At 33.6% G+C, this 26,089-nt stretch overlaps 1 protein-coding gene across 2 annotated transcripts; it reads left to right on the forward strand.

The window, feature by feature from the left end:
• Positions 1 to 26,089, forward strand: COPS2 (COP9 signalosome subunit 2). 2 transcript variants are annotated; one of them, XM_006208362.3, is made up of 13 exons: positions 1 to 137; positions 11,678 to 11,791; positions 12,446 to 12,523; positions 14,811 to 14,936; positions 17,027 to 17,137; positions 17,264 to 17,341; positions 18,874 to 19,048; positions 19,543 to 19,721; positions 19,838 to 19,890; positions 22,600 to 22,697; positions 24,047 to 24,129; positions 24,640 to 24,698; positions 25,339 to 26,089. In XM_006208362.3, the coding sequence occupies exons 1-13, from the start codon at positions 84 to 86 to the stop codon at positions 25,481 to 25,483; spliced, it is 1,353 nt and encodes a 450-aa protein (XP_006208424.1). In that variant the 5' UTR covers positions 1 to 83; the 3' UTR covers positions 25,484 to 26,089. The 2 variants fall into 2 exon arrangements, with proteins under 2 accessions (XP_006208424.1, XP_006208425.1); XM_006208363.3 differs by having other exon boundaries at positions 17,048 to 17,137.

The raw sequence follows: 26,089 nt of genomic DNA on the forward strand, positions 1-26,089 counted from the left end.
TGGGAGTGACGCCTCTGAGCCGCGGAGGATTGTGGGAGGAGGTTGTCTCCAATTTCTCCTCCCCCTCCCCCCTCCCAGCCAAGATGTCTGACATGGAGGATGATTTCATGTGCGATGATGAGGAGGACTACGACCTGGTGAGGCGCAGGGGACGGAACTCTGGGGTTGGAGGTGGTTTCTTGCTTTAGGGGCCGGTGCAGGGGTGGCCGCGGCCTCTCCCGGTAGAACATGTGCTCCTTCCAGCCTCTCCCGGTGCAGTGACAGGACGAGTTTACCTCCTCCCCCTTCCCGCACCGGGCCGGGGCCCTGCTTCTCCAGCTTGGGGGAGGGGATGGTAAAGAGGCAGCGAAGGGGGTCCGGAGCTTTGCGCTCCAAGTCCGAGCGCCTCCTCCATTTACAGGGACACCCCTGGCCTCCGGCGGCCGCTTCTCGGTGCCTCTTCCCTCCTTCCTACCGCGCGAGCTGCCTTGGGGACCGTGCAGCGGTCTAGGCCCCGGCTCTGCCCTTTCGGGCCCAGCATTCTCAGCTCTTCTTCACACTTGAACTGAGCGGGTGCGAAATTCCGGAGGAAGGGTCTGAAAACTGGGGCGGGGTGGAGGGTGCTTCTACTCCCAGGCCTGACAGAGAAACGCCACTTGTGAGTCGCCTGGAAACATCTTAGTTAGTCTTGTGCAGGGTCCGTTTTGGTTTAAGGTAGAGGTGCAGTGGAGAATCGAGAGCAAAGCTGGCTTTAGAAAAGTAGTTCAACTACCTGTTTTGTTTAAAGAGAAAAACCGGAGAGGAGATTTTGCTTTTTGTTTGGGTGTTTTGGGGGGAGGGGGGGACATGGTATACGAGGATTGACCCAATGGCTTTTTTCTTGACTTAGAAATTTCCCAGTATTCAAAGGGGAAAATATCAACAGTGTAGGAATAAACGAATTTATGTAGCTGAATGGTAATTTTTAAAGATTCAAGGTTTAATTTATGAACGGATTTACAGGTGCATTTTAAAAAATGCACCAACATTTCAAGTTGATATTTAGAAACATTTTCTGTGTGGAAACTAAGAAAAATTATCTAGGGACCAAGAATTAGCGTCAGCTTGGCTTTGTTTTCTACTTGGGGGGGCGTTTTTGTGCATGGTTCTTGCATATTTTGGTGATACTGCTTTATCGTTAAGTTATGAAATAGATGCTTAAGGAAGGGAAGTCTGACTCAACTTATATTTTAAGTGCCAGAGAGTCTCAAGATATCAATACATCGTTTGAGTTAGTGTAAATCTTCGTATAGTCATTTCCAATTATTCTTTCCATTTAAAAGAAGGCACATTTGCAAAAGGGAGAGGGCAATGCTTGCTATTGCCTGAAAGTCATAGCAGAGGTTTTGATAATTCTTTAAAGTAAATGTAGAGTTTTGCTAATAACTATAATTTCTGCCTTACATTTTAGTTTGTGCAAACCAACCAGTTTTAGGCAGTGCCTTAAGTTCATTAAGAATATGTTACTTGTGATATCTTGTGCATTTTTTATTTACTACATGTTTATTTATATTACAGGTATTTTTTAACTATGGGAGTGTTTCTTTTAACTATGTAGTTTTAGTTTGTGTTTTCTAAATGTTTGTGCTTATCTATTTTCTAAGCCATAGTTTTTTGAATACATGACTTACTAGCACTATGATTAACTTGAAGATCATCAGTGAGAATATAATGTGGGAATGGCAGTGAGAATCTTACTGTCCCATGAAGTACTCAGTTCATTTTTGCAAGGATTTTAATTAAACATACATGATTTAACTTGGCTGTGTTTCTCCAGCCTTTGAGGGCCTACACTACATGGAAAATATAAAATTGAACATGTGGTTGTTTTAACTTTTTTTTTTAACCAAAAAATGTAAGATTTTACACTACCATATAATTAAATTAAAAATTTCCCACCAGCATTCTGTTAAATACTCCTCCCTCCCCTCATATCTCTCTTACATGGGTATCATATTAATTTATTTTTTACTTCCTTAGTTATTTCCTTAAGCCACTCTCTGTTAAAAAAAAAAAAAAGATTGAGGGCTAATTGCCATTTCATGCTTGCATGTTGCCAAAAGAGAAGTTGGGTTTTTCTTTTTTTAATAGTTATTTGCTTGAGTTTTGTTTGATTGTTTCTTAGGACTTAAAGAGTCAACAGAATTATTGCTTTAGGGAAATTTTTTTAAATTAAAAAACATAGTATTTTTTAGAAAATGTCCCATAACCTCATTTTAGTCAAAATGTTGTTAGCAAGAGCCATTGAGATATATTCAACATCTTTTATAAGTTGTCTATTGATAAACTACAGATATTCAGCATCTTCTGTACGTTGTCTGTTGATAAACTTTAGTATTCTGTATCACTTCTTGTTAACCAATCTAGTAGAAATAGGTAGTTAGGATACCACAGGAAAAAGTAAAAATCTGTTTCTAAAACTGTATCATTTTTATCCAAAAAAGTAAATAATGATTTGTGTCTAAGAGCTAAAAGAAAAGAGAACTAAAGTGTTACAAAAAAAAAAAGAAGAAGAAGAAGAAGAAACAAATGTGAAATTAAATCAGTATGCTTGACCTCTTATTTCTGAGATCTTTTTGATTTTTATTAGAGGCAAAGCAGGCATTTTCTAAGCATAGGAATTTAGATAGCAGTGAATGGAGAAGTCGGAGATGGTATTGGTAAATGTCTTTTAATACAATGCTAATTTTACAGATTTGTATACTAATGGTGTTCATAATAATTAATAATAATTGTAGTACCATTCATTAAGTTAATGATGGTTATCTGTATTGTAATTCCACAGTTCAGACATTCTAGCATGAAGTTGATTAGTACTTACAATAATTTTTTAGAAAGGATTTAAGACAGACTGACTTCATACCAAAAATTATCTTAAGCAGTTCTTGTTATAGGTAGGGCATTGTATTATAAGGGAAAAAATTGTTGAAAAGGTAGACTAATTCTACTTGGTTAAATATATTACAAAACTGTGAGCATCATTATATTCACTGAGTCAAGCTTATAGCTGTGATTAGTGAGTGAATGTTTACTAGCATTGTTATTCTTGTCTTAATAGTCATTTTAATGCCCTAGAAATTTACTTCTTTTTTGTCTACTTTTCAAAGGGAGAGAAAAGAGTCTGAGCTGCAGGATATCTTACAGAATCTTGTATTTATCACGTTTAAAAGATCAAATGATTATTTGAACTTTAGTTTCTTATATTACAAAGAACCTTAGAGCATGGTTTAGCTGATTAAAACACTAACTTCTATTTTTTTTAAAGATTTTTGAATTGATGTGAATAGAATATATGCTCTCATTTGAAAAAAGTAGTAGATTAATATAAGACAAGGGCAAAAAAAATAGCTTTAGGGATTTGTGTGTTTAATATTAAAGCTCTCACTAGTCATTCATTGTGCATATAAAGAGCTTGGAAGTTATAGGTTTTTTTATTCTGAGACTGTTGTTTCAGTCACTTACTGCTTGACAAACAAAATGTTGGGGATCTTTAAGAATAGATTTCCAAATAATATACTTTTTATGGTCACAGCCATTGTTTTCTATGCTGTATGCACATTTGGAATTCTGCATGTAGTCTTCACAAAGATGAAATTTGATTATACAGTTGGACTTTTAAAAGAAACATGACGTTTAATTGTAAATTATTAGAAGCAACTGCAAAATATCAATAGTGGGGGATACTAATACTATTAAGACTAATAAGGTGGTATTATAATAAATTATAATGTAACCATGTGATGGAATACTATGTCAGCTTTTTAAGTAGTGCTTCTAAAGAATATTCAGTGATACGGAAAACTTGATAAATTGTATTAGTCAGGACTCTTGGATATAAGGGATAGGAATACATGTCAAACTAGCTTAAAGAGCATGTATTGGCTCACAACACCAGGAAGTGTAAATATGGCTGGATTCATGGCTCAGATAATGATGCTGGGTCTTTTTTGTTCCATCTCTCTTCTTGGGCTATTTTCCTCATTGTATTGGCTTAATTGCCTTCACATTATATCACAAGATGTGATGTGGTATGTTCCTAGTATTAATAACCCCAAACGCAAAAGGATCTCTCTTACTAGCTCTAGCAGGGAAACCCTAGGAAGAATTTTCATTGACACACCTCACTGAACCATTCACTTACTGTAGAGAGGGAGGATAGGTTGCTTGCCCTCCTCTATGGGAGGAAAACTATGATTGAAAACCCTCACCCAGAAGAGGAGTCAATCAGTGCTGTGCAAGTAGTGAATACAGATCCACTAAAAATATATGATCCATATTATGATTTTATTGGGTGGGAATAAAATTTGTTTATTTTGCTGGGTGGGAAAAATATAGAAAAATGTCTGGAAAATATGAAAAGTGTCAGGGAAATTAAAATGTGTTTATTTCTTGCAAACTATTCCCAGTGAACCTACCTTACTTTCATTCCCGAGGGGAAGAGGGCAGATTACAGGGTACAAACGATGCACAGAAATATTACTTTGATCTTGGAAAACCAAACAGTGATTTTTGTCATTGCTCAAAATTTTTTAGAGTTCTTACAAAATTATCTTCAGAATCAGAAGCATCTAGCTTTTTAAAATAGATACACATGCACATGGTTCAAAACATGAAATGTTAAAATAAAATTTCCTTTTCATTTTTGTTTCCCATTTGCCCAGTTCCATTCCTCCCCATAGGTAACCAAATACACACTTTTATCCCCCTCACTTTTTTCTTAACTAAGATACAGCATGTTATGTATATTGTTCTATAGTTTGTTTTTAAATTTATCTTAGAGATTATTCCATACAAGTATGCAGAGAGCTTACTTATTTCTTTTTATAGCTGCATTGATTTTGTTGATGTACCATACTGTATTGCTAAGAATTTGGCCTGTTTTCTTTTGCTGTTATAAACAGTATGTAGCCTTTTTTTTTTTTTTAACTTCAGATATAGCCAGGTTTTCTCCATTTTTGTAAGTGTCAAAAATTGTGAGTCAGGTTAGATAAATAAGTTGGACTTTCAAACTGAATGATACTGTTTTAGGTTAGAAACATCTAACTAATAAAGTTACTTTTCTTAAGAGTTTCAAAAGCATTATTTAATAATCCATGTCAGTATAATTGAAATAATTTACCACCTCTTAAAGTTACAACTTTAAAGAAAAATATTAGTTTGGAATATAAGTTTTGGTGTATTTTCCAAAAGGCCTGTTGCATTACCTCATAAGTGTACCCTGTATAATGAAATTAGAGAGGTTCAAACAAGAATAACTAATGATAAGGATATGGTAAATAACGGGAGACAGCTCTTATGTGCTAAGAATAAGATAAATTTAAGGCTTTTCACCCCTAATGTGAAATCTGTAAACTGAGTATTCAATAGAGTAAATTCGTACCTGTATACTATATTCCAAAATAAACACATGGATCTCAGTGAGAATTAGAGACTTCTGTAGGATTCAACCCCCATAATTGACAAGAGAGGAATTAAAGCATCCCATGTGAGTGATTTACCTAAATTTACACAAGTTAGTTGGAGAGTCAAAACTAGAGCCCAAGTCTGATGACTTTTATGATGTCTCTTTGAAAATTTAATTTGAAGACTGATAGTTTAGGACAGATAAAATAATGTTATTATTTACAGCATAGACAAATTAAGACCTATTAGCTTAAGTGAAATTTTTTAAAGTTTGGGTAACTTTATGAATGGCTAAATTACAAATAGCCACCTAAGACTTGGATTATATCTAGTCCTTAAGAATCATGAGACTTTATCCTTTACTGCTGTATGCCCAGCATCTAGGACAGCTGTCTAGACATGATCAAGACTTGGGAAGCATTGTTAATGGTGAGTCTTACTTTCCTAGAGCACATTTCTTAAGACCTCTGTTCTTAAGAGACACAGGAATAAGTGGATGAACTATGAAACTGACACTCTTCAGCAGTGGCTACTTTCTAACAGAGTCAAAACTGCTTCTACCTGTTGTGTGTTGTGTTATCTTGGAACACTTTCCCACTTTTCATTTCAGTTAAGCAAATACTTATCGAGTATATTGTAATATACCAGGCTCTGGGGATACCAAGATGAGTAAAACAAATTTCTTGCTTTTGAGAAGCTCATGGTGGGGCACGTGAGGGGAGATGGGAAAAACATACACACGGGCCTCTATGTTAGAGACGTGCATGTCATATAGAAGCATGCCTAAGGAGAAAATTTATTTTGCTAAGAGGAGTTGGAAAAAGAATCACAAGGTAAGCCTTGATGAAAACTTTTCCCAGGAGTGTTAGGGCTGGGGAGTGTTATAGGAAAAAAGTAGGAAGTTTGTGATAGGGAAGGTTGTTTAAAATCCCTAGCAGAGAGGACAGTTTATGCCAAAGCAGAGATTTTGAAGTATGTGACGTATTTGGGGAAGGAAGAAGAGATTTGGGTAGCGTGGATGGGTAACAAATTGCTTTGGGAAGACGTCAGGACATGACTTATACAGGTGGTTGGAACTATTATGAACTTTAGTGAGGTTTTTTGTTTGTTTGTTTGTTTGTTTGTTTGTTTTTAGTCCCTTTAACAGTGTTCTAGTGCTTGCCTCTTTTTTCATATATTGCTTAAAATTCTTTGTTTTTTAAAAGCATTCTTAATACGTTGGTTAAAATTTCAGTTTCTCTTTTAAGACCATTTTATTCATGCTTTTATAAATTATAGCTGTCTCCTTTTCATTTGACATAAGGGAATTTAGATTATCAATATTTATTTAATCCTTTTTCTATATTCCCTGTTTTGACTAAAGGCACTGTGTATAACTAAGTCAGCAGTAGTCCTTAGAGATGATTTTTTGCCCTTTCTTGTGCCCATATGGTGTGTCCTTTTTATTTCACATCCTTAACATCACCTTTATTTAATTCTGTCCTCTTCCTTTTCTCCCTGTTTTACTGTTTGGAATCAGGCTTCCATCAAGTCTTCGCCAGACTGTTTTAAGAGTGTCCAGTAGGATATTTCATTGCTACCGGAGTGTTCTTCTTAAAACACAATTCTCGTTATTTCTCTACAAAACCTTTTAGTGGATCTCCATTTGACCTAAACTCCTAGCTAGATTGTATAGACCTGTTCCTCTCTCTGATACCTGTTTATCTCTCATCAACTCTACATACATCCTGTGCTTCAGTTCAGTCAAACTTGATGGTTCTTCCAAATATGCAGTGCAATTTCAAGCTTCCATGCTTTTGCACATGTTGTTTTGTTTCCAGTGCCTTCCCTCCTCCCTGGCAACTTCTATTCATACTTTCAGACCTGGTTCAGGTAACTTTTCCTTCCTCTAACTCATTCAAGAGATGTTGAGTACTCCTTTTCTGAGCTGCCCCTGTACCTAGTATGTGTCTCTGTTACTGGTTTTATTGTGTTGTATTGGTGTTTCATTTGTATACTTGTCTCTGAATAGCTTGTGGGGAAAGACTTAATTTGCATTTGTTTGAGCAACATTTAATTACTGGTTTAACTAAAGATCATTATCATTGAATATAAATAATAGCTATCTAAACAACAGAATTATTTTAAATTCTTTTCAAATATCTTCAATTTTATAAATTATGCCAGTGTAATAACTGAAGATTAGTTTGCTGTAGTGCACAATTTATATTGATGGTGTGATTCACTGAGCTGCAAATGACAGATTAGTGATGTCACAGAAGCTGGTTTAAGCCATATGAACATGGTTATGCAGATCATAACAAGGGACTGCCTAATTATAAGAAGCCAATCAAGGGGGTGGGAGGGGACAGACTGGGACTTCAAAATGTAGAATAAATAAACAAGATTATACTGTATACCCCACAGGGAAATATATACAAGATCTTGTGGTAGCTCACAGCCAAAAACAATGTGACAATGAATATATGCATTTTCATGTATAACTGAAAAATTGTGCTCTACACTGGAATTTGACACAACTTTGTAAAATGACTATAACTCAATAAAAAAAGTTAAAAAAAAATTAAAATATTGCTTATGCAATGTAAAAAAAAAGCCAATCAGTAACGTGTCAGTTGTGCCAGTTCTCATATATTTATGTATTTCAGTAGTAACATTTTAAGAATTGAATTGCAGTTATGCAAAAAAAATTATGCATTTCATTTCTTAACCCATGTAATACGAAAACTAAAAGAACAGATTCACAAAATGGTGAGGACTGGGTTGAGTGTTATCTCAATCATGATTTAAGGGAGTTACACCATCTTGAGTTAGGAAATATCATTGATCTGGAGCCATTCAGGTCCCAGGAGTTGCAGGTAGTCAGCCTTGTATTACAGGCGGCATGTAGATATGGTAGGAAATGTAAAGCTTCCTGTCTTCAACAGTGTTATAAACAGTTCAGTTATTTCCAGGTAATTGAAGTTAACCTTTTTAATTCCTAAAGTACTATTTTTGGTTTCTCCCTTTTTGTTAACTCCATGTCCTACTCATGTGTACCTCTCAGCTTCTACTTACCTCTTATATCCTGGCCTAGTTTTTTTCTAATCTGTCAGGGGCTAAGAAACCAAAAATAAATGGGCTTTGAGTAAGAGTCCAGACTCTCAGATTTATTTGGTAATAGATTAAAAAAGTTTTACTTCCAAGTTCAGGTTTGCACTCTGAAGATTTGAGTTGCAGAAAAGTCATTTTCTAGTTTGGCAAGCTGTTCCTGTATGTTATTGAACAGTTACTAAACAAGAACTGATTTCCAAAGGTGTAGAGTAGATTTTATAGCTATGATTCTTTACTCCAGGTCTTCCCTGCGAAGGTGACATGTAAGCTGTAATGATGTGCAGTGATTAACGGGATGAAAAGAGGTAGAAAGAGAAAGGAATGTCATGTAAAGGTGGGAAAGAGTTTAGCCACTTGTGAGGTTAAGGCCAGGATGTCTGCATCAAAGTGACTGTGGGAGAACTTGATAGGAGATATGGTTGGGTGCATAGTCAAGTCGAATTTTGATGATTTTTTAACTTGACTTTAAGAGCAATGGGAAACCACTTTTGAGAAGAGGAATAAGGTAATTTACATTTAATGAAGATTATTCTGGCAAAAGAGAAGGGGAAAAGTGGATGGATTGGGGATTTATGTTCAAAGTAGAACCACTAAGGACTTTTTATGTTCCAGAAGTATGACTGCTTTTAGTTCTTTAGTGACCCCTTGTTACACTGTCTCATGTCTGCTATTCTCTTTTCCCTTCTGGTTTTGTCTATCAGGCAAACTCCCATTTATCTTTCAAAAATCTAGCTCAGAAACCATACTATCACAACATCATTTGATCAATTCATTTAGCTTGTTTATTCTTTATTAATTGCTTTTTTAGTTTGATCAGTTTATTGTAGTCAAACCTAAATTACAGGATCAAGAAGTAAGTGATTATGAAATTTACTCGCTACTCGGAATTTGATCTCATCCCTAAGAGAAGTGTTCCAAAGAATTTTCATATGTTGAACATAACTGATTTCCTGATGTTAAGTCTGTGAGACTGAGTGGCAGTACTTCACACGAAGTATCGTAATACAAGGAAATAGCCTGCAGAGGGCACATATTACAAAGCCACTGAGGTCAGATAAAACTGGTATTATACCAACATCAAACACCCCCCGCCCATCTACTGGTCATTGGAAAAACTCATCTGTGTTTACATATTTTTGAGCTTTCTAACACAACACTCAATATACCTTTTTGCTTTCATGTGTCTTTATGAGACAATATAGAATTTTTCATAAATATCTCCTAAAGCGTTTAACTGTATTTGGACTTAGAAATAGCTCTGTAATACTGTTATTGTCTTTTTATGTTTACTTCCAGGCACTAATCCTAATTTGACATAAACTTGCCCTTGTAATGACTTTAGCTGAAGGAAATAATCTTCTCTCCTTCTGAAATAATAATTTTTATTACACTAATCCATATGTATTTTTTAATCCTTATTGTTAAATAGAATATCTTGGAACTATTTTAAACTTACCCTGCTCCAAAAAGTAGTAGTTTTACTTCAATTTTTCTTTCTGCTTTATTGTTTCATAACTAGGAACTGAATTTGTGATGAAAAGTCACATAAAACTATATAAATTCATTTTGTTTTACTTGATTTGTTATATGACTGGTTAAAGTACATTAAAATAACAACTGTGTTGTAATGTGGAATGCACATAAAGCAAATATTGTTGTTAACATCTAGTTATATTTAACAATAGACTACTCTGCCATATATAGATTACCAGCCTAGGTAGTTAGGCCACACTAGAATATTGAAATTAAGACATATGGGTAGATCATGGAATTAAAGAGGAATAATTAACATTTACATAATAATTAGTTTTTACATTGATTTTTCTTCAGCTCCATAATTAGCAAAAGGTTAACCAGTACAGAATTGGAGGTCATTAACCACTGTTTCTTTGCATTTTGCTTTTGTGTTGATTCTGTAGAAATTGTAGTTTTGATCTGAAAGGAAGAAATGATTCTACATTAGTTCCAAGACCCCCAGTGGTTGCCTGAAACCGAGGACAGTACCAAGCCCTACATATGCTATATACATACATACCTATGATTAAGTTTAATTTATAAATTAGGCACAGTAATAAATTAACAACAATAACTAATAATAAAATAGAACAGTGGTAACAATATACTGTCATAAAGATTATATGAGTGTGGTGTCTCTCCTTAATCAACTTCTTCAACTTTGCCAGAAATGTGACAATGACTTCTTCATTGGCAGGTATAGCCTCTCTGGTAATTTTTATCTTTTCAGCCCAAACCTGTTCCTGAATCTGTAACCATCCCTAACTGTCAGTAAATGGCTTAGTGTCACTCATTTCAGGAGACCCCTTGCTGAAGTCTTTATATAGGCTCAGTGCTTTCTAATGTAACCTGCTGTCAGTCAGAATGTGTTTTCTGTTCATGTCCTCTACCTACAAATTTAATGCCTTTTCCATCTTAACTGAGCACTTTTTATACACTGTAGCCATAATTTTTGCAGTTTGAGATGTAACAGAACTAGCAAGAATTTCTTTTTTCTTCACAATTTCATGGATAGAATATTTGTTTTTACTGTAGATCTTAGCATCCTCAGCATACATTTTTTTCCCTTCCTTATTAAGTAGAGAACTTACACCCTTTCCATTAAAGGAATCCCTTTAGGGCCTCTCTTGGGCGTATCTGAATTGCCAGCATCACTACTCTTGAGCTTTGGGGCCACTGTCAGGTTAACTAAGGGTGACTTGAACACAAGTACTGCTATATGGTAATAGTAGATCTGATAACTGAGCCTGACTCGCTAGTGGGATATGCTGGACAAAGGGATGATTCACAACCAGGGTGGGACAGAGAGAGATGGTGAGGATTTCAGAACGACTCACGATTTAAAACCTATGAATTGTTTATTTCTGGAATTTTCCAGGCCTCAGTTGATGCAGGCAGCTGAAACCACAGAAAATAAAACCGCAGTTAAGGAGGGACTCCTGTGTTCTACTGTCCACTTGATTTTGGCTTTTTCCCTTTGTTATTTAACTAATGGTTTAAATATCAGTGGAATTTTACCAATGTATTTTGCTTGTTAAGAGTGTGGTTTTTCTATCTTAACAGTATTCACATTTTACAGTGCAATCTGTGGATTTCTTTTTTTTTTTTTTTTCCTTTTTTCATTCTAATATCTCTTTCTAACACACAGGAATACTCTGAAGATAGTAACTCTGAGCCAAATGTGGATTTGGAAAATCAGTACTATAATTCCAAAGCATTAAAAGAAGATGACCCAAAAGCAGCATTAAGCAGTTTCCAAAAGGTTCATGTTTTTCCTCATTGATTGTGTCTTAGTTTACTTTTGTAAGTGAGGTCTTAGATCAAGTAAATTCCAAATGATTTTATCTCAGAAATATGTTTGGATACTTAGTGATAATCCTGTAAAGTAAGTTTGCATATGTTAACATAATGTCAGTTAGCCTGTATCAAAAGGGCGATCCTTTTGTTTTTTTCCAATCAAGTTATCTATAGAACAGGGCCGTTGTGCTGTAAAGCTAGTGTGGTTCTAGGAGGGAGAGAATTAACATGCTGTTCAATAGATATTATCCCTGCAATCGTGTTCCTTTTTTTGGTGATAATTTGCACAAGTATAATTTCATTATTAAGTATTGTGATTTCTTTACTACCGATAGACTTCTGGGTTATTACCAGCCGATTATTGATTGTATAATAATCAAGAAGTAGTTCTTATTTAATCCTTTGATGAAGGAACTTCAAAATAAGCTCACTTATCCTTAAACTTTTTAAGACTGGTTTCTTTTTTTAAGCCTTTTTAAAACAGCATTGAGAAATGGAATTCTTGGGGCAATGTTTTTCATACATATGTAAAATTAACTTACAGCTTAGACATTGGATGTCATTAGAAAATATCATAACATTATTAAGTTATATTAAAATTGTATTCTTTGTTTTAAAGGTTTTGGAACTTGAAGGTGAAAAAGGAGAATGGGGATTTAAAGCACTGAAACAAATGATTAAGATTAACTTCAAGTTGGTAAGATTTGTTTTTAGGAGAATTAAACTGATAATGAAATTCTGTAGTTAAAAACCTTATAGCAAAAAATTGCTATTATATCTACTTCTCTAAGATAATTCTGTTGATATTTTTCCGTATTTAGCTTAACTTTTCATTTGTGACTATAGTAATGCTAAATTTAAAAAATTCTGCATAGGATACAAAGTTTTCTGTTTAAGAAAACTTATCTTTTAGATATATGGACAGTATTTGGCTGCATTACTAATAGAGTGGCTTTTCTACAAACTATTGGTGTTTAGGAGTTTTGAAATACTATTTTTTATTACAAAGAGTTTCTCTTCCACTGATTAGGGCCAAAACCTTAGAATTATTCATGGCTCCTTTCTCTCTTCTCTCTTCACAAATAATCCATTGGTAAATCCAGATGGCTTTATATATCTACAGAATACATTTAAATTTTATAATTTAGAGGGCTGTGGAAGTATCAGGTATCTCAGGGATGGAGATTTTGATTGAATAATTATGGTGACATTAGGGCCCAGTGTTCAACTCCTAAATTTCTGTGATTTGAAATAATACCAAGAGACCCTATAAAAATCTGCTACCCTAACATATTAGCAGTGGTTTAATTTTTGAGGCCATTTAAGCATATGGTACTTGTAAGGTTTGGTTTTTTTCATTTTACCTTGAACCAATACGGTAAGCAAGTAAGGGAAAGGATTATTTGTATTTTGTGTTATTTTGCCTGCCTTTCTTCTATTTGCTTTAGTAGCATCTCTGAATAAGTTGTGGTTTACAGAGTAACTTCAGCTTCCATCCCTGCCCTCATCATGTTCGACTGGATTCAGAGTAGGGCTCATGTTGCTGTGTAGTGGTTTTGGGCGGTAAAAAGTTGCAATGGTTTGATATCAACTGCTCTGTGTGTTCACCACTGCGTATAGACCCAATTTATCTATAATCACCCCTCAATCTTTAATTACAGTAAAATGATTTATTTTTTAAATTAGCTTTAAAGTTACTATAGCATAAGGAAACGGAAATGTATTAAAACTAACTTTTTGCTAAAATCATATTTCAGTATCAGTATATAATCTCAAGGTTGGAACAGTCATATTTCTGATTTCCCTTTTGCCAGGAAATAGGTTCTGACACTTGGATTTTAGCAGCTGGCTAAGAGAATGTTACCTATTACTTACCCCAACGTGGTCCTGGCATACTTGGAAACAAAAGTAGTTTAATATATATTGCTAAAGCTTTTCCCGTTGTTCTATCCATTTTTCTCTGACCTACCTCTAATACTGTTTTCTTTTTTGTACTTCACTTCTTGCTTAGAAGGTTTCAGGGAGTCTTCTTATGTTTCCTTTTCTTGTTCCTCATGCTATACCAGGGCAGAACATAGTCATAAGCAAAAAAAATTACACTATCGTTAATTTATTCTTTGTCCTAATAGATACACATGTTCTGTTAGTCAAGATACAAAGCATTATATCTGTTATTGCTCCATCTCCATGATAAAAGTAGAATAGAACACAGTAAAAGAAGGGTTTAACAGCACTTGGAGATCGTGGGCACTATGGATGCAGGTTATAAGGTTAGACTCATAAGTTGACTTACATGGTTTGCATAAGGAGTGATAGACCCTCTGCTAAAATATTTTTTAAGTTCTGGAAATTTCGCTAGCCCTTTATTTCCTCAGATCTCTCATATTTCCTGAAATGACTACAGTAATGCAGATAGTTCTGCAAGGAATAGCAGCAGCAGTTAAGTCGACTATTAAGTAGAGCCTTAGGTGGGAGGACTTCTCTGGATAGTGTGATGAGTACTTGGCCTTGAAGAGATTCTTTCACTTCACATTTTAATATAAGAGCCTGCCAGTAATACGGAGAAAAGAAACACAGAACTGTTGTTAGACAGCTTCCTGATATAGGGGTAAATTTTCAGGAGAGGATATTTGAAAAGTTGGACTTATTTTCTGTTTTTGGATCTATGAATATTTTATTCGTTTTTATGATTTAAATAAATGCATTTGTGTGAAGCGAGGAACAATATCTGAAATTTGGAAAATCTGTAACTTGTACTTTTTCAGAGGCTAACTCCATAAATCTGGTTCATATATGTAAGTAATATAGTAATTTCAAATTTAAACTAAAACGTTTATAGTGTTTCTGTCATATATAGTTTCTCTATTATTGAAAAACTAGTATTTTTCTATTAGGTAGTAATATGTACTATAATCTTAATCATATGTACAAATCTTAATACATAAATAATGTACCTAGTAATGTGTTTTTTTTCCCCCTCACAGACAAACTTTCCAGAAATGATGAACAGATATAAACAACTATTGACCTATATTCGGAGTGCGGTCACAAGAAATTATTCTGAAAAATCCATTAATTCTATTCTTGATTATATCTCCACTTCTAAACAGGTTAGATTCTGTTTTTCCCTCTTGGTAGTTAGCAGTGTGTTTATTCTTTATACTAAGACTTTGTTCTTTTTTTGTTTTTTTCTTTTTAAGGCCTGTAGAGTTTCTATTTACGCAGTTATGCTAGTTTTTATTTTTAGTGTGCTTTTAAAATAATGTATACCATTTTCTTTTGGGGGAGGAGTGGGGAGGTAATTTGGTTTGTTTGTTTTGTTATTTTATTTTATTATTTATTCATTTATTTTTAAATTTTTAATGGACGTACTGGGGATTGAACCCAGGACTTTGGTGCATGCTAAACATACAGTCTGTCACTGAGCTATACCTTCCCCCCACTATTTTCTTGATTACAGTACTAATTATATAATATTATAATAACCCAGCTTAATTGCTTTAAAAATATCTTTAGATGCTAACATAGTCTGCGTACAACTTTTGCAAGCTTATATTAGACTCCCATCCAGTTACTCTCATCACAGTTGCTTCTAATAAACTCTATCAACACTTTAGCTAGCTATTCTGAGCTAGTAAATACTCAAAGGTGAGTCATAGATGATTTGTGTAGATTTGATTAAAGAGCCTTGGGAGGAGAACCTGTACTCATATCAGTTAGTAACTGGCATTACTCATTAAGTGTTCAATAAATGCTTTTCCAAAGAGTAGGTGGATGATGGCTGATGAAAGGAAGTGCTGATGATGAAGAAACTACAGTGGGCAATGGGGAATGATAGTACTTCCATTATTCTAGTTTTTAGGAAAAGCAGTGATGATTTTATTGCTAAGATAATTTTTAATTGGATTGTTTGTTCATATTCTTCTTAACATAGTCCTAAGTTTCCGCTTTCTTACACTATATTTGAGCACAAAAAATATTTTCTATATCATTTAGCATTTCTTGAAACACTTGGTACTTTTTGTACTCAGAATTTAAAAATGTTCATCTCAGAATGAGCCTCTTTTGTTCTGTCTTTTCTACTAGATGTCATTTTTTTTTTTTTTGAGGCAGTTTGCTTTTACTCTTTATAGCTAAGATATATGTAATGGAAATAAAGGAAGATAAACTTATTTGTTAGAACATTAGCACTTAACAGCACTAATCCCAGAGTTCTTACCAGGGAGCTTTTCTTAAGTGGAAAATGTTTTCTGGGTTTTACAAACATGTGTCATCAAACATTTTTTGTACATTATTTATAAATGTTATAGATGTTGGTCAGGGGGAAATTAATTTTGAAACTTTAAGATTGTGTGATGCTTCTTGCTATTATATGTAAGCTTTTTGTCTTTCAAAAGTAAGTATAGATGTTGGCTGGGCAGCACTTGACTTACTCACTGTGCCATCGGCAGTTAGGAATAAATAGGCAGCCTTTTCTGAAAATAACAAGCTTCCTGTTCTCATGGCCCTCTTACCTCTTAATCCTGTTAAGTAAAGACCTAGAGAATCAGGTATTCAAACAAAGGCAAATCCAGAAGTAGGGAGAGGGGGACAGGGGAGCTTATAATGCAAAACAAATAGCAATTTCCATAAAAAGCACACTCAGATGGGTGAGCTGATAGTGTTAGACACAGCTAAAATTGTGCTAGACTTTTCCCTCCACTCAACTCCAACAGTTTACCAGTAACTTAAAAGCTTGTAGTGCATTTAATTGATTAGTCACATTTATAGAAGAATTTTTGAGGGAAGAGGCTTTTTTGTTTCTTTAGCAACTTGCTTAGTGTTTGCTACATAGTAGGTACCAATTAAGAGTTGAGTGAGTAAGATATACACTCTTAATAACAGTACATCTAGTTCTATGTGCATGTCGTTTACTTCTCTTAATATAGAATGAGTTACTAGATTGGAAGGGACAAACCTGTGCTATTAGAGCATTAGACATTTTCTGGGTTTTATTTTTTTTTAATTGCATAAAAGTGTCTTGGCACTTTTTATAAATTTGGTCTGTACTTTGCTAAGGTTTTGTAATTTTGTGGACTGTCACAGACATTCAGTAAGATACAGGTAGTGTATCTTATGCATATTAAAGTTCAAAGATGCACTTTTAGTTTGCTCAAATTAACTTTATTAACAGGTACAAATTTGCTGTTTACAATTATAGAATTCTGATTTTTTATGTCAGATGGATTTACTGCAGGAATTCTATGAAACAACACTGGAAGCTTTGAAAGATGCTAAGAATGATAGACTGTGGTTTAAGACAAACACAAAGGTAACAATTGCAATTACTCTTTTTTTCTTTTGAAAAGTGGGCAGATATCCTTGATAAACTCTCCTAAAGATGCTCCTGTTGAAATCTTTTAATTTTAATAAGTTTACTTTTTTTTTTTTTTTACAGCTGGGGAAATTATATTTAGAACGAGAGGAATATGGAAAGCTTCAAAAAATTTTACGCCAGTTACATCAGTCTTGCCAGGTAGCATTCCTTTATTTGTTCTTAATATTTTTTCAGAAAATAAAATTATATTTGAATCATTACTTAGGGATGTTTTTGTTCAAGCATCATCCCCAAAGTAAAATTTGGGAAATAAGTTACCAAAAAGCTAATTTTTTCTATGTATTATGTTTCTTCCTCTTTTAATCCTAATTTCAGTCCTTACTGTAGAATAAGGCACAGGTATCATTAAAGGAACAGAGCAGTCATTAGTACTAAGAATAAGCATTTCATGTTTAGTTTTGCACCCTATGAAAATTGGAAAGGAGATTGTAGACATGGCATAAATATACCATATATTCTGCTTTTCATGTATAAGTCCTCTATAATCACACTGTCCAGTAGGACTTCATATGATGCTGGAAACATTATGTATCTGTGCTCTCCAGCATGGTAGCATCAGCTACATGTCATCAAGCACTTGAAATGTGGCTAGTACAATGAGGGTACTGAGTTTTTTATCTAATTGAATTTAAATTGTACAGCTACATGGTCTGGACAGTGTACCTCTATAACTTCCTGAATGTGAGCTATAATTTTATATTTCCTTTTTTGTCTTGACCAATAAGTTATTTGATATTAGTTAAATATTGTGTAGAAATACTGTTTTAAAGTATGTTTAAGCTCTTTCTATGCAATGTACAATTAAAATAATTTTATATGTTGTTTCTGTGAATGGAGGAAAAGTTGATCGGGAAAGTGTTCTAAATCACCTGCACATATTTTCATTTAATAGTTTTACTTTTTTTTTAGGTTTTAAAAACAAGAAAATATTTGTATTTTATATTAGTTCTGCTTTATAAAGCATATCAGTCATTTATGAATTGTTTCTTATCTACACATTCTTAAGGAAAGCCTAACCTGATATATAAACAGCTATATGTTCGGTTCCACATGAAATGGAAAGGATAGAGAAGCCATTTCTGAATGGAAGAGAGTCTTTCAGTGTAAACATACAGAATGTGAAAATGTCCCCTGGAGAAGTTTTTGCTCGGTTTATTTCAGAACAAAAGGAAAATGCTGTCTGGATTGTAAATAACATTATAGCAGAGATACATAATAATCTGGAAGTACAGTTTGTCTTGCATATAATATTTTTTCTCTGGTTGTGACTCATTTGTGAATAACTAAACAAGTTTTAAGTTAGAAGACCAAACAATAAATTTTGGCTTTGTATATGTCAGTTCTTGATGTTTATAATTATCTAACTGTTGACCATATTCTGTTTTCGTGGGCTCTTGGTCATCTTTTAAAGTTGACCACAGATATTACCACCTTTACATTGAAAAAATACCTCTGGCCACTTTTTCCTTGCTGAATAACTAGAAAGTGTAGAGGATGTATGGGTTCCTTTTTGACCGTGAAAGGTCATGTTCTTAGTAATCTAGATCCCAACTGAAATTTGTAGTGCATTTTTCCACAGAGGTTCTCAGACTAACTCAAATAAAAATCACTAGGTTGGCTCTGAATCCTAACTCAGTAACTAAATAACTGTTCATTATTTCCTTTCCTAGACTGATGATGGAGAGGATGACCTGAAAAAAGGTACACAGTTATTAGAAATATATGCTTTGGAAATTCAAATGTACACAGCACAGAAAAATAACAAAAAACTTAAAGCACTGTACGAACAGTCACTTCACATCAAGTCTGCCATCCCTCATCCACTGATCATGGGAGTCATCAGAGGCAAGTTTGGTTTAGAGAGGGTGGGCAGTGTCATGGGAAAATATCAAGGTGTCCTTGCATATGACTGAATGACTCTGAAGGTTTCTGTTTTGGTGAAAATAAATGACAAAGTAGTGAAGTCAGTGAAATTATATAGTCTTAGAAGTTAGGATGACTTTTTTTGTGTGTTAAGTTTATATCAGTAAAGATATTAACAGAAAATTCACCATCAGAAGTTCTATTCTTGAATTGTAATGATATGTATAAAATTACTTTCTTCTTCAACTGAGAATAAAGATTTGCAAATGCTTGTTTGGCTGATGTTTAATGAAGAGCTTGCTTTTTAATACTAAAGCATGTGCCCTTTACACACTTGAGGGGCTAGTACAGTTAGGTTATAGAATTAAAAGATTGGAAGCCACTGGAATAGTTTTCATTTGATTTTTATAAAGTGGTCAATCATGTTATTACAAAACTAAAAAAGTCATCTTTTCTCCTATTTTAATTCTTTACAGAATGTGGTGGTAAAATGCACTTGAGAGAAGGTGAATTTGAAAAGGCACACACTGATTTTTTTGAAGCCTTCAAGAATTATGATGAATCGGGAAGTCCAAGACGAACCACTTGCTTAAAATATTTGGTCTTAGCAAATATGCTAATGAAATCGGGAATAAATCCATTTGACTCACAGGAGGTATGTGTGAGCTCTGATTATAAATTTCTGTCATCTATCTCGTATATAAATAAATATTATTCTTCCTTTGTATGTATGCGTAATTAATTCTTCTTCTTTCTTTAAACTATGTTTAGGCCAAACCTTACAAAAATGATCCAGAAATTCTAGCAATGACAAATTTAGTAAGGTAAGATTTTATATTTCAGTTAAGGTAAATTTCCTTAAAGCAGTGAATGAAGGGGAATGAGAGGAGAGAAGTTTTCAGAATTCAGTTAATACTCAGCCTTTGCTCTTTTGTATTTTGCCTTGAAGTATACCAAAATTTGTGATATTTTTGAAATCATTAATATACTGTTTCTGTTAGTCACAAGATTTTGTAAGTATTCAATCCGTGTGTGTGTGTTTTCACACATGGGTGCACACACTTTTTCAGTAGAAAACTATAGAGGTTTTAAAACAATTTCACAATGTTACAGTTCCTACCTGTCTTAATCCAAAATGAAATTTTGAATTGATTCATGTAAGTCAAGAATTTTCTGGGGGGGGAGAGTATAGGTTGGTGGTAGAGTGAGTGCCTAGCATGCACGAGGTTCTCTGTTCAGTCCCCAGTACCTCCATTAAAAAAATTTAAAAATACAAAAATCTAATTACATCCACCAAAAAAAAAAAGAAGAATTTTCAGTGAGACAATTTCATTTTAAATAAATTTACCTCAGCTAATCTTCTGCATTGAGCAGCAGAGGGATCATATGGGTAAGAAACCCAGATTTATTGTTTGCTTCTATGAAGGAAGATACAACCAGTGATGGTAGCCACCAAAAACTTACCATGATCAATTAATACTAAACAAAATTAAAGAAGATAAAACCAAGCAAAAAGCCTAGATAAAAAAGAAGGCTTTTTTTTTGTAAAAGAAATCAATGAGCAAGAAAAATTCTCCTCTGGACCAGGGAATAAATGGAGCTTAGGCTTTAAAGGCTTTCTTTGTAGAAAAGTATGAGAAACTTGCTAGGTTTCAAGTCCATTGTTTTAAATTGTACAGCTGAGTTTGCCAAGACAGGAAGAATGTCATTTCGGACATGGGCAGGGTTTTCTCCTTTGATTTTTGTGTTTTTTTAAGATATATGTAGGTAATTTAGATGACCAGACATTCTCTTAATAGTCTTTTTTTAATTTAAAAGAGTATTGTTAGGCTATAAATTATGAGTCATCTACATATAAATTTTATATACTTGGAAAAAATAGCTTATTTTATGGTATTGTTTAAGCTTCTGTGTAAAATGTCATTTACTTTGTTTTTATTTGTCTATGGCTTCTATAAATTACTAGGCTATTTGTTTGAAACCCTAATTTTAACTGTAAAAAATAAAAATGATTTTTTTAAGGGGACTGCAAAAACAAAACTAAAAAATAAGAATGATTTTATTTTAAGGGGACTGCAGAAAAGAAAGATTTCTCCATCTTTATTTCAGACAGTTTATTCTATCTATATTTGGCCACATTAACTAAGACATGATTTGGTTAGAGATTAACTTCATACTGCATTTAAAAATTGTTTATTAAATTAAATTGCTAAGCAACAATTTAACTTTAAAACCTCTTAAAGAAATATTGAGGGAAGATTTGGTCCTAGACATTAATACTTTGTTCAAGATAAATTAGTTAAATGCATTAAATGGATTAAAGGACTGATTTATTAGACCTTTAAAAATTAATAGCTATATTTGTATATTTATTATATGTTACAATTTACTCCAATGAAGCCTCTGTATTGGAATTTGGAAACTTATTTATAGGTAAATTTTGATCCAAACAAGTGGACCGTGGTATCCCATCTTTTATGTAAGATTGTTTTTAAGCCACTTAAATAGTGGAAGAATGTCTCTTGGTTAAAACATACATGTGTACAAGTGTTTCACTACTTGAATATATCCTCCTATAGTATATTATAATAATATATTTTGGGTAGGTAAGAAAAGTAATACTTCCTAATTTTATCTTCCTAGTCAGTTGCCAGCAGACTAGAGGAAAATAATTCCTGTTGAAGCACTTGAATCACCTGCCCCTAACATGAAGTTACATTGCGAACCAACAGATGGAAGCACAGCAGAGGGCGTGCAGAATGGCTGATGATATGTCTTACATATAAAGCAGACAGTGGTGCCATGTCCAGAAGGTTGGCCTCTTCCTTCTCAGCACCTTTAGCAATCCCCATAGTGCCTTCAGGAGTTGGTAGCAGACACCTCAGAGAATCATGAACATGAATCAGCCTTTGGCCTTCTGCAGCAATGTCCATCACTCTCTACTGTGTGTGTGTCCCTCATTTGGCACTAATTATCTGCCATCTGTGTGTCTGCTGTGTGGCAGTGGAATTTTAGGGCTAGAGAGACTTGAGAATGAGATGTTCCCTTTGAGAAATCTTGGCAGTTGCTGGTACCTTTCTAGAAGATAAAAATTAGGAAGTTGCATTTGTGAATAACCTTCAGAGAGGATATACTATACTGTCTTACATCCAAACTCCTCCATACGGTAGTATGCATGAAAACCTGGTTTCTTAGGGATGAAATGCACAATTTAACTTGAAAATATCAAGCATTAAACAGTTATTAAACTATTGTCAATTCTTAACAATACGAAGATTTTGAGATTTTAATTAACTATGTATAAAAATATAACTCCAGAAGATTTATTTAATCTTTATAAAGCCAAAAGTATTAAAAAGGAAATTCATTTTATTTTCAGAAGGATGCATGTGTGTTTAATTCTGATTTCCATGACAGAAACTATAATTTAGATTTTTGCATATAAAAACTGAGAAACAGGCTCTTTGGATTATCTGATTTAATATATGACTTCTTCATGTTTGATAAAATTTATGCTTTTCTTTTTCTCTTAGTGCCTATCAGAATAATGACATCACTGAATTTGAAAAGATTCTAAAAACAAATCACAGCAACATCATGGATGATCCTTTCATAAGGGAACACATTGAAGGTATATTCTTTCTGCTAACTGAATTCTGTTACTTTCTTTGCCATTGTCAAACAGCTCTTGTTAATGGAGCTGCATGGAATTAAGCTGTTTTTCTTGTTTATTGCCCAGTATAGAAATGTTTCTAAATGTAAGATATTTCTCTAAATTATAAAGCTGTTTTAAAGAAATCTTTAGCCTATTTCATGTTATTAATATAATCAAGCTTTTGTGTGACATTCATTTCATTTAAGGTAGCTGTTCCTTTTACCTTTTTATTCTAATTTAGATATTATTATATGTTTATTTTTGATGTTTAGATTCAGAGTTAATATTGGGAATTTTTTTTAAGCTTGTTGTTGTTGTTGTTGTTGTTGTTGAGGGAGATAATCAGAGGGGTTTTTTGTTTTGTTTTTTTTAATGGAGATACTGGGGGTTGAACCCAGGTCCTTACTCATGCTAGACATACACCCTACCACTGAGCTATACTCTCCCCCCTTGGGGGATTTATTTTTGAGAGTAAAAGCTTTGAAAACAGCCTGCTACAGAAAATGCTATTAAGATGCTCTTACTTTGAAAAGTTAGGCTAACATTGTACCAGCAAGTGTATGAGATTTTAGTAAGTTCTGATTAACAAAGACAAAAATCATCCCTCTTAAACCTCCAATGTTCCCACCTGTTCAGGAGCTGTTTGAGGGTTTTTTATAACCATTTGGAACAACTCATTCAAATACTTAAATTCCAGGTGCATTAAGAAAATCTGAAGAATACTTTGGAAATAATGTTCTTTTTTCCTCACCTTTCTTTCTGTTTTATTCAACAGACATTTTAGAAGTTCTTATTTGAACTTACACTGATAATGTACTTAGTGGGTATAGAAAAATGTAGAAGCCTTGTGCATGAATTCCTATCCTTTTTTTTTTTTTTAAAGACACTTCTACATAAAGAAACTGGGGAAAATTGTAAAACCATGGTATAAACTGTAGTACCCTAGGTTTTGAGAGAACATAAAGTAAAGAATTTGGCCGGTATAAATTAAAGCTTGAAAGATGTTAACTGTAGAGGAAATAATGAGCAGTGAAGTATTATTAAGAAGGCAAGGGGATATTTTAGGTAATGTCAAAACATGAGCAAAATCAGGGAGGTGGGGAACAAAAAAAATTACGGGAAAGGCAACCTCCAATCGTACTGTGCATCTGTTGAACCCAAAAGTTTTTATAACCAGATACCTATGGCCTTGCCAGGCAGAAAGATATATTTTGAGACGATAAATGATATAGTTAATTAATATGATTTAGAAGTACATCGTGATTCATAAAGTTATACAAACTATTAAATACAAGTGTTATTTTAACTTTTATCTTTTCTTTCAGAGCTTTTGCGAAACATCAGAACACAAGTGCTCATAAAATTAATTAAGCCTTACACAAGAATACATATTCCTTTTATTTCTAAGGTATGTATATTCATGGATTTTAATATTTATAATTTGTTGTTAAAAATTCAGTCTACATATCTTCTATTTAAAAGAGTGATTCTTGGTGGTGTTTTATATTACATTTTTAAAATACAGCCTGATTCAAGGTTTTTACTTTTAATGTGAGTTTTTCTGTTTTCTTGGCATATATTGAATTAAAAGAAAAGAGAAGTAAGGAATCATTAATTTTGTTTTAAAGATTCATTCACCCTCAGAGAAAATTGTAGAAAAAGGAGTGGCTAAAATAATGTAGCTGAAGTAAGGTTAACCTCAACCACAATCAGATTATGGTAGCAATATGTTTTAAAAATAAAGTTAAATTTTGTCACATCTGTGTTCTCAGAAATATTTTGAAGTGATAATGAAATTTGTTTTAAATTTTGCCTTTTAAGTGGTAGAAATGAATTTAAAATCAGAATAATTATTTATATAAAATCATGAAGTCTTTTTAAAAAGTTAATTAGAATTATAATGAGTCTTTTGTCTTAGGAGTTAAACATAGATGTAGCTGATGTGGAGAGCTTGCTGGTGCAGTGCATATTGGATAAGTAAGTACTTGGCTATTTTTTACCACAAAATGTTTAGGACCATAAGGTTTGAATAATGATGAGAAAGGTAGCAGTTGAATTCTTGATTTTTCACAAAAAAGGGTCCTCTTTGATTATGGTGTTCTATTAAGAGGTATATGTGTGTGATGTCTTTTTATAAACGAATGATCATATTAAGCGCATGATCTCTGAAAAAGTTCTAAATGAATTTTCAAAAGGTTTCTGACTCAGTATGTGACCCATATACAGCTAGAGAATATTTAATGAATAGTATTTTTTTGTTTTTAAGATACGAGGTATGGTATGTAGTAGTTTGGAAATTGTATTTTTCTCTTTTTTTCTTTTTTTTTTTTCTGCTTTTTAAAGCTTCACAAATTACATTTGCTCTTGATTGAATGGGTAAGTATATGCCTGTTGGTTCTTCCAGTGAAATTGATGATGGGTAGCTGAAATATGGTTTATGTCTAAAGTTTGCATAAGGTAATGAAGGTTAAAATTCATGCTGTACTGAGCCATTTAGTATAGGAAGGAGTTTTTTCTTTTTGCATTCATTTATATTGTGAATGTGCATTTTATGAAGTCCAGAAGATATGCTTAGTGAAATGGTTTGTAGACATGTCTCTTATTTATTTATTTCCAGCACTATTCATGGCCGAATTGATCAAGTCAACCAACTCCTTGAATTGGATCATCAGAAGAGGGGTGGTGCCCGATATACTGCACTAGATAAATGGACCAACCAACTAAATTCTCTCAACCAGGCTGTAGTCAGTAAACTGGCTTAACAGAGAACAAGCTTTTACAGACGTACTTAAGGCAACAGAGCAGAGATGTAATCCTTAAAAGAACTGGGAATGGCAAAACTACTGTCGGTTGATGTGTCCTGAAAATTATTGGAGTATGGCAGAAGTGCTTTTTTTGATCAACTGGTTTGTGTTTTGCTGCTGCATTTATCCCAAGAAAAACAGCTTTAATCTCCAGAAGAAAACCAAAATGCCATGGGATTTATGCTGTATTGACATCTTGCCCTAAAACATACAACATCATAGTAATTTGTCATGGGCAACATGACCAGAGAGAAGATTTTTGTCATGATTTTAAATACACTGACACGCTACTGTTGGTTAAATTTAAACATGTTTTACCTGCAGAAATTCTCTCACAAATAACCTGCAATAACTTGAAATGCATACCCTTTTGAACACTTCCTTTTCTCATGTATAAATTAAAATGTTTGCTGCATTTTGCAAAATGTCAATTCTCCAAAAATGTGTCCGTATATTTCTGTACCTGCAGTGTAGTAAAGGTTTAGAGGAAACCCCATAATTATAGTGGCATACTGTCACTTAGGTTTCAAGCAGCAAAATAAACAGTGCAGCTCAGAAATTGTA

Source organism: Vicugna pacos, chromosome 6 (assembly GCF_048564905.1).
Source record: "Vicugna pacos chromosome 6, VicPac4, whole genome shotgun sequence".
In the NCBI taxonomy this organism is placed as follows: Eukaryota; Metazoa; Chordata; class Mammalia; order Artiodactyla; family Camelidae; genus Vicugna; species Vicugna pacos.